The sequence below is a fragment of the Echeneis naucrates genome, chromosome 13 (assembly GCF_900963305.1).
Source record: "Echeneis naucrates chromosome 13, fEcheNa1.1, whole genome shotgun sequence".
In the NCBI taxonomy this organism is placed as follows: domain Eukaryota; kingdom Metazoa; phylum Chordata; class Actinopteri; order Carangiformes; family Echeneidae; genus Echeneis; species Echeneis naucrates.
The window spans coordinates 9,467,752-9,484,380 of record NC_042523.1 but is presented as its reverse complement, the minus strand read 5'-3'; the positions used below and the strand labels follow the sequence as shown (position 1 = coordinate 9,484,380).

Sequence of the window (16,629 nt, the reverse complement as noted above, 5' to 3'; positions counted from 1 at the left end):
AGTTACTGCAGGCCTACGCATAAGATAAATTAGTCCACATATCTGTCCCTCTCCCTCTTTTGTGCACAGATGGCTTCATTGTCTCTGTGATTCAAACATCTAATATTTCACCCTTTCCCTCTGACAGGCCTTCAACTCAGAGACGGACAACTTCAAGCTGCTGTACGGGGGCCACCAGTACCATGCCAGCTGTGCCAATTTCTGGATTAACTGTGTGGAGCCCAAACCCCCAGGCCTCATCCTGCCTGACCTGCTCTGAGCTTTGGCTGCAGCTGCAGCTGCCATGGTAACAGGACATGGGCTAATCAACATTAGATAGGTGGAGGAACAACAGAGGCTCTCACCTTGGATGGAGAGCTAAAGAGGAACATTTAAAATGACTGCTTCCCTCTGTATTTATTCAGATACATCCCCTTTGTTAGACTTTTCGTGAGCTGCTGCTCATGTTTCTGTGTTTCCAAATATTTACCTCCCTGGGTTTATTGTTACCTTCCTGTTCCTTCAGCTAAAACATCATAACAGAGAACAGACAGAGATATTCACATCTATCACTACTGATGCTGTAACAAACAATTTCCATTGCAGAAAGAAATTAATAATTAATTTATTTGGTGTGCAATATCATTAATATCTGCAAGATTTTCATGGTCATTTGTTGCTTTGCTTCTCTTTTCAAGGAATTTTATTCATCACTCTCCTTATTCCCACTGAAGCAGAGTTGTTGAATCATAAGCCTATTATCATACTTGAATTGCATTTGTTGGGCAGGTATGGTTATATCTTTTAAAAATCTTACACATTCAAATCATCACTGCTGCACTGGAGGGCAGCTGTCTGCCTTTCTATGGGTTGTGTTGAATTAAATGCTATGAATGTCTTTTGCACTGTTGGATTTGGGATTTAAATTGGACTTTATATGTATTTTTGTTGGACTTGCTGTGATATTTTTATTTTTATTTTATTTTATTTTATTTTTTTGGATCCTGAAGGAAAAAGGTTGTGCTTTTCTCTCTTTTGGTTTTGTGTGCAACCAGAGCTAAGTGATTCAGAGCTAAAACTGTTGCAGCACTTTTCATGTTGCTGTAGCAGATATGACTTCAATGTGAATGTGATGTAAATAAATGTATGTATGCGGGCAGATCATTTATTGTGTCATAGTTTATTTTATTGGTTAGATGCATTGGGTTACTCCTGTTTTCAGTCTTAATGTTAAGCCAAGCTAACCAGTGGCTAAACTAACTAGTATATATATGCTCAATCTCAACTCTCGGTGAGAGAGGGAATTAGCATATTCTCTAAAATATAAAGTAATGGTTTAGGGCGGTTTAGAAGCAGAAATGTTCATTTTGTTTTTGGTTTTCTGGATGAAGTCTTGCTGAATTTCTGTTGAGGTACAAACTACAGCTTTAAAATGGGACAATCATTTATGTCACTACTGACCGTGTTCTTCCCTGAGTGCCCACTCTTCCGAAAGCATGAATGTTTTGCCACATTTTTCGTCAGTAGTTTTACTCAATAATTGACTTTTTCTGCGGCCGGAGAAGCCTCATCTCCATCACTTTGCAACAAAATGGAATAAATTCTCCTTCAACAGGCCCGTGGAGCCATCTCTGGCAGTGGAGCTCAGCCAATCAAATGGGATGTCTGGGGGCTCCGTGAAGCCACTCTCATTATCATTCTCTCACTTGTGTTCAGGTGTATTCTTCAACATCCATTTTATCTCTCGCTGTTCCCTAATTCATTTCCTGCAGAAAATGAATTCCTCTTCTCTCACGGTGAACACTGGGATTACAGAAAATTACAAATGCTGAAATCAATTACTGAATGAGGCTGTGTAATTTGAATTGCAGACAGTCTCTCACCTTCCTGTACCTGCCATCTTCACGCCTGCTGTCTGTGAGGCTGTGCTGAAATGATCGCTCAGGGAAAGAAGTGAGATTGTTTTATATTGGCTGTACTGAATCTTTGGTATTTCATGGTCATGGTCACTACCATTATACATTTAAAACTGTTGCTTCCGCACATGAAATTCAACTGTTCCCTTGTGCCCGTGTGCTCCAATTCCAATAATATTTCAATATGTCCACAGAAGCTCAAAAGCGTGAAAAGCAAAAGCATCAATTTTAATGTTTCCAGGGAAGGACTGAGAATATTAGTCGTAACTTCTGTGCATCACATTTCCTCTGGATTTCAAAGTGAGCAGTAGCCTTAGAGCTACAAAAAAAATATAACAACATGGTATTTGTTAGTTAACAAAGGCCATATAGGCCATATGACTGATGGCATAACGCTTCAGAAGGATTGTTGACTTAATGATTAAAAAATGTAGATTGTTGGTGGAATCAAAGGAATCACAGCCATTTGGATAATTAAAATAAACAATTGAGTCTAATAATATATCAAGAAAAACTAGCAAAGACCTTAATTTTCCAGTTTGTCCACTGTGAGTACTTTTGTATGATTATAGTTTGAATTTATTGTTCAGGACTGCTGGTCAGGCGGAGGATTTAAGGACATGAGATCTGGTCTCTGTACTCTGAAATGTTGCTGAAAAACTCCATTTATATTTGGAAAACTGTAACTAAATTTACTTAAACTGTTTTTTCACTGTTGGTCAGACAACACAACACATTACAATATGTTATTTTGGGCAAGAGGGCCTAATGATGAGGATTTTCACACTATTTCTGACATTTTATACACTAAACAATCATCAATGAAGAACAGGCTATTATTTCATATGGAGCAGTCTGACTTTCATGACCAGCCAGTTATTCAGTTTTGGAATTCGTTTTGTTTTATTGTTGTTTTTTTTTTTTTTTCCTGGGATGAGTCAACATTATAGATTATAGAACAACATCCTGTAATCCTATAAGACTAGCTCCCTCTGGTTCAGCATTAGTTGAAACAAATATGACACTTAAATTAGATTTAGGATCCCTCAGTTTCTCCATTCATGGTTCTGGACACAAATATTAGCCATTTTTACTGCTCAGACGTGTAAAAATGGAATAAAAACTTCATGGCTTGCAGTCTGTTGCCTCAGTCACTGTTCTATCAATCAGATCAGACAGCTGAGGCTTCAGAAGCGACGGACAGATGAGTCACTGTTAAACCACAGAGACGACACAGTCAGCCGCTCGCTGAGTAACAATGACTTGTTTCACTAAAGTCTAAATTACATCAGCCAAGGTCTGCAATTGTGCCTGATCCTCAGTCTGCCGTGACTGTTTTACTCTCTTACTGTCTCATATGTTGTTTTTTGTGTTGGAAGAATACAGATCATTTGCTTTACTAGTAACAGACGGATGTAATAATATGACATAAAAATATATCAGCATTAAAAACCATTTGGTCAGTACGCAGAGTGGCCCTTTCACATTTAAAATGTATAGTACGATTGCACATACTGTTGAGTTGGTGTGTGATTCAAGTCAAACAGTTTTGAATTTAGATATTTTCATCATAAACTAGAGACAATATGAAGTAGTAGAATTATTAAAAGTAGATTTTGTAAAATATTCAAAAAGTAATATGCTTTTCAACAAGTTGAAAAATGATTTGCTCCATCATGTTAAGCATAAATAAGTTTGGTTAGATATCAAATCTTGGAAAAGCTGCATGGATTCCAGACGTAAAGCGTTGGATTGACAAGTGTACGTACTCAAAACGTATAAAAATTTTAAAGAAGCAGAAACTCAACAAAATACTCAAATAACATAATTGAATTGTTTGCTGTGAGACAAAAAAAGGGGGGAAAGTGCTTGAAATCACATCCAGAAGTTGAAGCATGTGGCTAAATCAGGCTTTGTAACTCTAACTATAATGAGGGCGCTGCGCCTGACTATGCGGCAGCAGTCAAAGCAACATGTTTTTATTAATAACTGGCCTTGTGTGTATGGCCTTGTTAAAATAGAAATGCAGCATCTGCAACTAGTGGTACAGGAATAGCGCTGTAGCTCATGCTGATTATGGTGAATTATTAAGGGCTGTATAATTTGAAGCCCAGAGAAGCCATGATTCAGTAATAAACTGCAGTAGACGCTCTTTGTGGTTGAAATAAAACCTGCCCAGAGAGATGTGGAACGACTGAGATTAGATTCAGTAATAATTACACGGCCATAGTCATGATTTTACAGACAGGGTGGTCCAAAGCACAAAGTCCCTGGCAGCAAGCCAAAATCCAATTCATTCTCCCCCTTTTTTTTTTTTTTTTTTTAAATACATGATCAGAAATCAGAGATGCTTGTTTTTTTGTTTTTTTTTTCTGCTTCATTGATGTCGCAAATTCTATGAATTTTGGTGGACACGTCTGTAATCAAACGAGACACAGCCAGCAACAATTTGAATAATTGATGTAAACAATTAAGTCTAATAACATATCAAGTAAAACTAGCAAAGACATTACCGGGTAGCTGTTTACCTGTGTAAGTCAAAACTAAAGCCTTCAACAAAGCCACACCATTAGCTTGGCAACAGAAATCCAACATTAACTTGTTTCATCCTTTTGCATGAGACAATGTAATGCTTTTTTCTTTTTTTTTTCTATTTTGCATAATTGTAGATTGACTGCTGGCGGGACAGGATGAGCAATTTGAAGATGCCATGTTGGATTTGTGGAAATTGCAGGCAATGTTGTTCCACTAAGCACTACCATTTTACCATCAAAAAGTAAATTCGCCGGATTGAAAAAAAAAAAAAAAAGAAAAGAAACAAAGCTCACCACCGTCAGATGCTTCCTGGCGAGTTGGCATCTGAATGTCATCTCAAACTTCATCGGTGTTGTTCGTTCTGCATGGTCTGCACCGCTGGAGCTTGGACTGCTCCAATGCTCAGGATGATGCAAATGGCTCCGCTTACTGCTTTAATGATAGATGATAATATCCTGCTGCCGGTGAGGGATGTGTTTACTTTTAGCGCTTGACTATGCCCTGGAAATTATGTGCATTTGTACTCACATTAACACAGTAAGAACCAGGAGGAGGGGAAACAGCAAATAGAACAACATGTCTTTTTCTTTTTTTTCTGGTGGGGAAGATATTATGTGCAGTGTATAATATGGACCCATCAGTTGTGCGTCTCCGCAGTGGTTGGTCCGTCATCGTCTCTGTGGGTAATGGAATTCATTGTGGAGACCGCTCTGGAGGTCCCTCAGAAATGTGGGAACAAGACAAATGGCATTCATCAACATCTGCCTGCTGCTCTGTAGCCACAGCAAACGAAAATGAATGACAGAATGTCTCTGACTTCTGAGGACAGCTCTTGGGGGAAAATGGCCGTGCAGAATGAACACGGAGAAGCGTTTGGCGGAGAAACACCTCTGCCTGTTCGTCTGTAAACATCTCCAGACAACTCCAGGCGTAACTGGAAAACCTGATTCTGATGAGAAAAGTTTGTCAGTTTTTAAAGTAAATGTATAATGCTGCTGGTAAAAGAATGGAATACTATTGCATCAAACCTCAACACAAACAGGAACATTAGCATTTTATTACTATCACTATTACTACAACATCACTGTTGGGGCATTGTCTTAATGAGAGGCAGCTCACAGATTGGTCAAGAACAACTTGGTCCTGCTTTTATTCTTCTTCTTGGAATTGAAACATCACATGTAATCTTTTATGGCAGGAAAGCGTTCTTGCACTGATCTCTGTGGGTTGACAATGTCAACTCCACTGCACCTGTGACAACAACCTCAATCATGGCTGTGAATTGTCGGCTCGGCATCTCCACTGAGCTGTTGTGTAGGGGTGGCAGTCAACAAAGAAACTAATCAGGTAACTTCACTGCCCATGATAATGATAGGGAACGATTCCAGCTATTTAACAGGTACAAAACTGAGAAAAATCTGGAAATGCTGTAACTGTAAACGGCTTCTTCTGGACTATTTATGTTACGTAAAATACACAACTTCAACAGGTGAATTTAAATGCAACACATGACCTGCCATTCAGACTGAAGTCATACATCTTCAGCGGTGATATGTGACCGACTACACGCTGGTTCAGTTTGCATCTTTTACAACCTGCAAGGATTGAAATGCAGGGATGATGCAGTGTGATGCCAGCTGTTGGATTTGGAAAAGCCCCAAAAATAAATAAACGTCAGGAAGGCAGAGATATTGTTGCCATAGCTCTACGAGTCGTCCCTCAATAATCCCACCTACAGCCACCGTCGTCATGTTTCACGTTGGAACACGTTATCGATCGTCAACTACGATGCATTAAGCAGGATCAAACTATCAGTTGTCATGTCTGAAGCCTCTTTTCATTCAGCACGAACAGTCAAACATTTGTTGAGATAAAATTTGCCATTTGGTGGTGTTTTTTGAATCATGCCCTTCTCTCCAAGGGAGGCGGCGAAAAAAGCCCCTAGTTCATAAACATGAATGTACACACTGTTGGATTACACTTTTTTTTAATCATCAAATATTTTATGAGGAGGAAAATACACTCAAAATAGCTATTAGACTACAAGGATACACACAGTGGCTCAAGTGCATACGCTGTATTGTCTTCACTGTGTTACGTTTATTTTTATGTGATTAAATTGGCAGAAAAGTCTTGATGATGTTTATGTATTGTAATGTATAAAATCATACCACAGTAGATCACTGTGGTATGATTTCTCTTTTCTTTCCTTTTTTTTTTTGCCTCACCTGTACAACTGCAACAATCCCTCGAAAGTATCAACAACACGTTTGGTGAATTGAAAGTTTCAGCCACAAGACGACAACAGAGGTCGGACTGCCGCCTCAGGCGCGTCGGGAAAAAACACTAAAGCACAAAAGTATCCTGTTACAAGGACTGAAATAATTTGTGCTCTCTGTACTGCAATGATCTCAGTGGAACTTTGAAGATGGACACAAAGCAAAACCAGTGGCATATAAAATATTCGTCCAAGCATCTATCATAGAGCTACCAGTACCCTTTAGGTGGCTTTTTTTTTTTTTTTTTTTAAATACAGCATCAAATAGCACTACAATAACATAGTGGGATCACAGGACAGAACAGTCAACCCTGTGGTACACAGGAGCTTCCCCTACACCTTGATTTTAGCAATATTTGGGTTCTTACCTTAGGAAGGCAGATATGATAGCTTCGTTAAAGTGCGCCATTGCTGTTTTGTCCTCACTATCAGTACGTTCCAATAAAATGATTTTGTCTATTTCGTTTTTTTTTTTCTGTACACTTATCTTAAATGCTACCATAAACTGAGAGCATGCTGCTGCCCTTACACCAAAGACAACTGCAAAACTGGCACAAGACCACCACATGACACCACGTCAGGAAGGGACTTCAGTCACATCACTGTCAGAGCGGAGTCTTGAGCTCAGCTCGCATCTTCAAACAGCTCCACTGGAACGGGACAGACAGACGCTCTTCTTGTTTTGGTGTCTGACATAACTGATTGGTCCCCGTCGATCCTTCGGCGTGAAGGATTCTGGGTTTGAAGTGGCCTTACTCCCACTCAAAGACTAAACGGCAGCGTTCAGTTTCCACTCCCTCTGTCCAAGCGCAGCGATATTCATTAAATAAGCTTCACACAGATCTACACTCACACACATCTCACTTCACCTGTCCAGAACAGGCAGGAAGCTGCAGTCCGGAAGGGCTTCACTTCCCTACTCCATCCCCCGCTGCGGACGGTCAGCGCAGCCCCGCTCACAGGCCCCAGTACGGAGCCAGGCTCCTACGGTCCCTCTCGTAAACATCCGGTATGACACCGTAGGGCGTCTGCACCATCTTAACAGAGTTTCTACCGAACAGCTTCCTCTCATATTCAATGAGTTGGCGCCAGAAGCCGCCGTTGGGCCTGATGACGGGGCGGCGGGCTTTGACCCAGGCGTGGGCCTCGGCCAGAGACACACGGTGATACTTCATGAGGTATGCCAGGCACAGAGAGGCAGAACGGCTCACTCCTGCTGCGCAGTGCACAAGCACCGCCCCCCGTTTACGTCCCACGCTGTGGATCTTATCGGCCACGCTGTCGAAGTACAGGGAGATGGGGGAGTGGGGCATGTCTGCCAACGGCACTTTTACATACTCCATGTGAGGCCAGTTGAAGTTTGGGAGCTCGATGGTGGCGTTGACCACGCAGGTGATACCTTTAGACAGCAGCAGGCTGCGGTTCGACGCCACATTTCCTCTGCTGAGGAAAAGGTTGGGGGTTATTTGTGCGATTCCCCCCAGCAGGCTGCCATTCTCAGGCAGCAGCCTCGGCACCCCAGTCGGCATCATGGAGCTACGATGGTGGTGGTTGTGGAAAAAGCCTTGGCTGCGAGAACCCATTGAAGAATCAGGAGGCTTTCAAACAGGAAGGGGAACTGAAAAAATAAATGTATAGAGAAATCTTCAGCAGCTCAGCGTCATAGTAGTGAAGAGGGACCAGTCAGACAGCTCCTGTAACACAAACACATTTCACTTTCAGTCTAAATTAAACATTTTTCTATTTCAGTTGAGGCTGAGCAAACAAGCAACACTTCACAAGTTGGAGGAACATCGCTGCTGTTTGCCCAGACTCAAAAACAAGGCTGCTGCAATCCTTTCTTTGGATGGCATTGTGATGAGACGCCCATATCCAGGAAATGTTCCCATCAGTCTGTCTTTCAACTTTAAAATCAAGACACACACACACACACACACACACACACACACACACACACACACACAGACAAGTCTAAGGAGCAACAACAGCTGACTAATTGAAGATTTTCATGAATCCTCAGTTTCTGTGTGAGCTGGAGGGGCAGCACCATCTCTGCTGTTTATGTCTCTACATTCTGCTCGAATGGCCGCCGTGCTGCACACCAAGACGTGCCTCCCTCTGCCATGTGAGCACAGACCCCCCGGAGGCATACACTCACCTCATCTCATGTTCATCCATCCACAGCCCCCACATACAGATTAAAGCTCTCGTCTGTGCGGCTATTGCTGCTTTTAATTGGATGGCAGCGAACGGCGGGGTGGAAAGTAATCATATACTGTATGAAACCAGAGAGACAATAATACACTTCATTTAAGCACCAAATTTGCTAAAGTGTATTATTGTAACTCCATTTTCTCCTTCCAGGAGGGAAGATTTAAATGACCTTCCAATAACATGAACATGAAGATGCACGATATGAAGTGAAGGAAAACATATTCTTGGACGTTCCTGGCTGTGCTGTCCATGATGGAAAAAGCCTCCTGTACTAATACTTAAGTTATCAGCAGAGAGCCCACAGCTCCAGGCTTTACTTCACACACTGTTGCACTGCTCGCACGTCATCCACACCTTGTGAAGCAGTCTGGCCGCCAGGTCTTTATCTTTCATGTTCAGCTCCAGTCTGGTTAACAAGACGCACGGGTCAACTGCTTTAAACTGGAATTCGACCTGCAGAAAAACTCCTGATCACCTGCTGTCATCCGCAAAGGCAGCCCAACACAGATTGGGCTCCTTCTTGTTGCTTGGATCTCGAACAAAACGAGTGGAAAGGCGCTGTACAACCACACTAACACAACACTGCGATGGCAGCTTTGTGATTTCATCACAAATTTCCACCACCTCATCATTTATCAACCACCCGCAAAGAAGATCGACTTTTTAACCTTGTTAATATGAAGGTTCCCATCAACTTGGCACTTTGATCCACTGCCTCTTACTGCGACAACCTAACAAACAAGGACAAATACTGACTACACTCACCGCTCTGATACGCCTGCTCGTCTCTGATCTGGTTTCTGGGTCTGACTGAGGATCAGACGTGTGACTTGATCCAGGTTTCTCAAAGAGGAGATAAGAATAAATGTGCTTCCAGCTCTTTCCTTTTTTTCTTTCTTTTTTTTTTTAGCTTTTATGTTTGAAAAGTCTGTTAAACAAAATATTAATGAGTGAATCAGTGAGTTTGTGGATACTTGTGTCTGGAGGGGAACTCTGAATCTGTGGTTCTCAGCTTCTGTGTTGGGAACTACAGAGTGGGCTGTAAGATTGGCCTGAGGGCTGATGTACTCTGTAAAAGAATAGGAATCAGGAAACTATTTTTGCCATGCAAAATTGTGCATTCTTACACATTTTCCTAGTTTTCCACAGTGTTACAGGATAAGTGTATCTATAAATGTCTAACCCTGCCTTGGTTAAGACAATCCTTTTGGTTCAGAGGGTCACAACTAAGGATTTATTTTGCAGGTGGGTGCTACTGTTTTTAATGCGACATTCCAAGGACAAAATGAAATAATGACAGCAGTGATATCCTCTCCTAACATGACCACAAGAACCACACCGCATCAAGGTTGTAACTTGGAGCTTGAGTCTTTTTTGACGGTATTATTTCCTAAATTTGGGACAAAATAGAAAAAGAAGCAACTGGTAGATAAAGCAAAGGGCTGGAGCTGCTTTGCTTCAATATCGGCTTCCAACTGTAAAAACCCCAGTCCTCCTATCGATCACAGCTTTGCCATCTCAGCACGGTCTGTTTCATCCTTCCAACAATGTTTAAATAAAAACCAATAATTAAATAAATAAATAAATAAATAAATAAATAAAGGGATCAAAAGGCTAAAATAACACCCCTCTCCCTCCCTCCTTTCACACAGTCCCTCTAGCTCGCTCCCAGTTGCCAGCCACCCTGCTCTTTCCCTCTCCAGCCGTTGCCATGGTCGTGATCGAGCTGTGGTGCAGCTGATTTCACCTTCCTCTGCACTGTTGCCACTGCTGATGGTGAGACAACAAAAACTGAGATCCCCATTCGGGAAAATGAGTGTTTTCCGCCCAAAGCCCATCAGGATGTGGTCAGTGATAGATCTAGGCGGCACTGAGTCACCGAGTGAAGGACTCTCCTGCAGGCACAATCAAACCAATAACAACTCAATAGGAAAAAAAAAACATGTCTCTGTTTGTGGGCTATTGGTAATGCATTCAGAAATTTCACTTGATCTCATCAGCTAATTAGCAGGTGAGCTGCTGAAGAAAAAATGCTAAGATCTGAAAATAGATTCAAATGAAGGGTGAAATTATTTTTCAATCAAAAATATCCAACTGTCTCTGCTGCTGCTCAGTTGTGAAGATTGGCTGCTTTCCTTTGGTTTTGTGTGACAGTAAATCGATAGTCTTTGGGTTTTGAACTGCATGCCAAAAAATATACATTTAATGGTTTAGTCATTTTTAAGCAAAGAAGCACAAAAAAAAATGTACACGATCTCTGGCATCGGATTCTGAAATGAGTGGATTGGTTGTGTTTTTTTGAGGTTTCTTTGACTTAATGATTCATCCAAAATTAAAATGTGAATGTGCTGTTGCGTGCAGTGATGAACCCGCTGACAGCTATCACCAGGCGGACTCTGTAGCTATTGTCTCTGCCTTTTTTGTTTGTTTGTTATCAAGCATAAGTTTACCATTTTGCATGGATTTTTTTTTTTAGCAATGTTGTTTGCAGATGCAGGTACAAAAAAAAAAACAAAAAAAAAAACAAACTCTGATAACACTGCAGCAGGTTTAGAGCTTGTTGCAGTGCAGAGCAGATTTAACATTTGTAATGTTAAATTGTAGGTTGACATATAACTTGGTGTGGAAAAGCAGCCTGGCTGTGTTCCTCTCACCGTTTTCACCACTTCACAGGCTCTGATGCGGGAAGATGACGTCTCTGTTCTTAATCCCACCTAACAAAGCTCTGATCTCAGTCTGCTCACTCTTTTATTTTCATTTTTTTTAGCCATCAATGAACACAACAGCAGACTTAGAATATGTGGGCACCAATTCAGAGGTCTGAAAACAGGCAGCAAATGTGGAATCCTTCCTGTAGTCACAAATGACTGCATTACAAGCATATATCCTCCTTCCATGCAATGTAAGGCTGCATGCTACAGTAATTTTCAATGAATCTGCCGATCATTAAAACAAATGTGTGATTTTTTTTCTTGACTAATGAAATATTTTGTTATTGTTGCTGATTAATCAAAATTCTCTATATTGATTCATTATTGGAGCTCTACTTGGCTGCACAGCTGATGAGTGAGTGATTCATGGAGATAGCACCAAGTCTTCCGGCCTGAGCGACTATATAGGCTGATTTTATCCATCCTCTGACTCTACCCATGGGGCAGTCTCCTGAAGACGACGGTGGAAGGCGTGCTGGACCTTGGTTGTCATGGTTGCAAGAATAAACATGCAGACTGTACCAAGAGTGGCTGCATATACCAACCAAAAGCACTCATGTTTTGCTATTTGGTTAGTTTGAGGGAAAAAAAATTATGAGATGCTCCTCAACATATGATGATCTTTGTTGTTTTGGTAACAATAACAACACTGAGGTCATCTGTAAACAAAACTGTGGTATTCGGAAATCAGGAATAACAGAAGCAACGTGAATGATGGTTTTACATCATCGTCACAACTGTGCCTCATTCCTGCATTTGGCTGTCAGTCCAACCAAATGTCCTCCGGATTATGATTTTGTCACATCTCTCTTTGCTGCTGTGAGAACTACAGCCACTCGATGTCGTCTAACAACAAACTATGGTCATTATAAGCAGCCAGACAAATGACCTATGATCCTGTATTTTATACAAGAAAAGCCAAAGAGATCAATAATATACGTATATTCCATCAGAGCTCAGTAAACTGTTGCTGCAGGAAGCTGTTGGCCAAGACAGGAGCAGCCACATCACCAGAAAGATGAGGGTGATAAGAAAACCAAATAATCCCTGGCCCTCACCAGAGTGCTGGTGGACAACCAATTTGCTCCATTGACATGGTTATTTATTCCCCAGGCTGGGCAGGAATGAGGTTGCAGATAGCTGAGGAGGGAGAATCATACAGAAAACTGCCGTCACAGAAAAAAACTCCACTGTAGGTTGGAGGGATACTGCACTTCACCGTCAATCAAACTCACTCTGAGGATGAAGACATAGCATTCACACCACAGCGTCACAAGCTGTGAGCATCAAACTTACTGCACATTCTGAAAATTTAAATCTCGGTCCCCCTCACCCCCCTTCAGGCTGGACTGTCAACAGGTGGTCTCACTCAACAGATCTTACGCACATCTCTGTTACTCCCTGTGTGGGGAGATTCCTTGGGGGTCCTGTTACACCTCTGCTAACACAAATTGGAAACGTGACCCACCTTGAGGAGAGCTAGACTTACAACCTTGATGGCGAAACCTCAATGACACCGAAACGTGTCACGACCCGGTTAGCGACAAATTCCTGACTGACCCGTCCTCATTCCACAGAGTGGGATGAATGAAATGAGGAAAAATAACTGGAAAAGTGCGAACAGGCACGCTCCTCTTTTAAATCAAAGGCAATCGAATTATTCAGTCAATGATTTCTGAAAGTGACTGCAGTCTAGATAGTAATCAGGGGAAAATAAAGAGCAATGACAAAGACGTTGTTTTTTAAATCCATCAAAACCGGTTGCAGCTTCACAGCCACAAATTAAGCTGCTGCACACGAAGAACAATGTTGTGTCAATGGCAGATGGTTCAAAAAGGGAGAGGCAGGATAGAAACAGGGGGGCAAATTCCACATGAAGACTTGAGGGTTTGGCTTTGGTGTTGTTCTGCTGTGGCAGCGGTTGGGTGCTGCTAAATCAGTCCACAATGTTACACCTCACCATGTCACACACCAACACGTGCAAACTGTGAAAACATGAGTGGCCGAGGTGAGGCCACGTGTGATGAAGAGAGACCTCGTCAGCGCCGCTGTGTACTGTGGGACAGAGTAACACGGATCATTGTATCTCTCACTACAGCAAACAAAAGAGACTGACAACTGGGAAGACTTATTTTAAAGCAACGAAAAAGAAATAGATCAGAGGCTAATGAGGCTGGATTTCCATGATACAGGACTGCCATGATAAGTTGATTCATCGTTTAGCTCTGAAACGCAGCGATTCATGGTGATACAAGTGATTCCACATTTCAGTCATTTTTTCATGCTAAATTTCTCAGTTTCCACCTTTTAAAACAAATGGGAGATCTCTGCATATGGGACTTGTTAGTTAACAGAATAAGGCATCTTAAAACATCCCCTTTAAATCTGAATATTTTGCAGGTTTGTTTGTTTGTTTTGTTTTGTTTTATACACTCCACAGATGAACCTACACATGAAAAAATGCAGACTGATAATTTAGGAAAATCTTTTGGTGCAGCCTTAGTGTATGTCCAAAAAAAAAAAAAGAGCTGAATTGATTTGCCCTCTTGACAAAACATTCTGATAATGGCTCTCTTGCAAACTGTATTATTTCTAGCCTCTTAAATTTGAGCTTTTTTTTCTTTGACTGCCCGGATAATTACCTTATATGAGCTTTGAACCACAGAGCAGATACAGCAAGCAACGAGAAATTAGGAAAGTTTTTGACTTAAAAAACCTGAAATGAGACAAAGTTTTAAATTGACTGCGAAAAGGCAGAGCGGTTTTCATCAATAACAAAGATATGTGAGTTGCAGCAAATGTATTTCAGTCAGAAAATACAGATTACCAGGCTATTGCTTTACACACCCCTAAAGGGAGAGTTCATTAAGACTGAGCCACATGACCCTCAGCAGCATAGAGAAGACTTTCTCTGTACCTCTGACTTAGCAGAACATCCTGCTTAGGAATTTTCCATTTTGGGAAATCATCCATCTATCGTATTGATAATTTAAAACTAGCCCCTTTGCAAAGGTTAAAAGCCTCCTCTGATAATTTGTTTCCAATCCCTACGTCTTCAATCACCCTCTCCTCAGACAGACAGGAATATTGCTCCTGCTTCAGAAACTTTCAATTTATGATGTCTCTTCATTGAAAGAAAATGTAACGCCTCCTCTGTCCTTCAGGGCCACAGTGGCTTATAATGTGGAGCTGAAAGTGAACGAATACACAACTTTATATCTCCATGCATGAAGCTTTCTGGGTGTAAAATATAAAGTAACCTAATGTTTGCACAGTCAGTCAGCAGCTCCTGTCCATCAGAAGTGAGGAAGGTGCGCTCGTTTGTTCAGTCCGACTCATCCCGCAAAACACGCCTGGAACAGATCATTGTCCGTGTGGACAAAGTGCAGCCATCAGAAGGAAAAGTCAACTTACCGGCGGACTGAGCCGCGGAGAGACGGAGGCTTTTCAGAGCTCCTTCACCTCCTGCACCACTCCGGCCGTCACGCTCCGGACGTCCGCCCCGCTCGCTCCGATCATACGCAGGTGTGAGAGGGGGATGGCGACGGGCCAGGAGGGGGGGGGACGGACCGAGGGACGCAACCGCATCATGCGAAAGTCAACAGAAATACGAGCCATCGGCGCATCCGCCCGGCTGTGCTGCTGCTGCGGCGGCGGCGGCGGCGTGTGCGGGGCAGCGCTGCCGCTGTATGGAGGGTGATCCGTGCTGTCACACCGAAATATCGCAATAAAAAGCTGATAGTTCAAGCACTTTCATTCGTTTTGTTTCTCTGTCCGGGGTCGCCACCGCCAGTCAGCTCTGTGACCTGCATGATTGATTGGATTGACAGAAAAAAAATTGCACGAGTGGGAAAGAAGTGATAAGTTGCGGCTCCGGCATCGATCGCTCCTCATACACCAACAGTGGGCGGATCAAGCCCCTCCCACCGTGACAAGGCTGCCAACGATTGGTGAGACGCGACAAAGGAACAAACAAACCTCTTCATAACAAGTGGAATCATCAAAGCTGGACTGAAATGCAGTTTTGATGGACTCTTTTAATGCAAAAGCCAATTTATATTCCTCAAAATGTTCCCTGATGTTTTTTTTTTCCTCAGAGATTACTGGAGCATAAAATACAGAAGTCGGCTTATCAGCAGAGCTGTAGTTAGTATTTCAGAAATACTGAAATTATAGACTAGAGTCCACATTTTTCCAACTGAAACCCAAACACCTAATAATGTTCAGCAAAAAAAAATCTGACAACTTCAGTGACTTCATTTCATTTACATTTGCTGTTATGCCAACCAAGTAAAATGTTGTGACATAACGGTCAAAATGTTATTTCAGAGACTGTCTATCAAAGCTATACCTTAAGATGTCAACTTCCTTTCATGTCATTCAAGTCCAAAATCTGAGCTGAATAGAGGAAATATTCTCAGTGACCTTCATGCTAGCTCCGGGCCTTCCTATCAGTTAGATCATAGATACATCTCTAAAGAAATATAATTCATTTTCTGAACAATTATACACTAAATAAAGTGATCTTGAACGTTTGCTGTGCTGAACTATTGAGGGCTATATGGGGACATTCTGAAGTAAAAATAACACTGAAGCTTTGTAGACCTGGCCGTGAATCCCAGACTGCAGTATGCCATTCATCCTCCTGACGAGCTGTTTAGCATTAAAACTCTGCACGCCACTGACGCTATTTGCTAATAGCACTCTCTAATGCACAGCCAGCTGCACCGTACAAATGACTGTTGTGACCTGTTTCAAGAACTTTAAATACATCAACTGTTTATTTAAATGCTCGCAGCCAAATGTGATGATTTTGCAGGTGTTGCTCATAAACTCATAAATCCCACAGAACAAACAGAACTGAGTCGACCATGCAGTAAACAATGTAGGATCACGCTCCTCGGCGGCTTAGGCAATATGTTTCCATTCCAGTGCACTGCTGACTAGAAATCTAATTTTACGCACTTGTTTAACACACACGCGCACACACAAACTC

At 41.9% G+C, this 16,629-nt stretch overlaps 2 protein-coding genes across 8 annotated transcripts in view; one reads left to right on the top strand and one right to left on the bottom strand.

The window, feature by feature from the left end:
- synrg (synergin, gamma) overlaps window positions 1-1,137 on the top strand; it is a 33,594-nt gene extending 32,457 nt beyond the window's left edge. For 6 of the 7 annotated variants that reach the window (XM_029516828.1, XM_029516827.1, XM_029516826.1 and 3 more), the window contains one exon: window positions 128-1,137. In XM_029516828.1, coding sequence (XP_029372688.1) covers window positions 128-259 — 132 coding nt within the window. In that variant the 3' untranslated portion in view covers window positions 260-1,137. The remainder of the gene's footprint in view (window positions 1-127) is intronic. The other variant, XM_029516825.1, reaches the window with a different exon arrangement.
- Window positions 1,138-6,939: 5,802 nt separating this feature from the next.
- Window positions 6,940-15,380, bottom strand: dusp14 (dual specificity phosphatase 14). The gene is made up of 2 exons (XM_029517972.1): window positions 15,048-15,380; window positions 6,940-8,402 (listed from the first exon to the last, which is right to left on the bottom strand). Exon 2 carries the CDS (start codon window positions 8,289-8,291, stop codon window positions 7,665-7,667), a length of 627 nt encoding a protein of 208 aa, XP_029373832.1. The 5' UTR covers window positions 8,292-8,402; window positions 15,048-15,380; the 3' UTR covers window positions 6,940-7,664.
- Window positions 15,381-16,629: the final 1,249 nt, after the last annotated feature.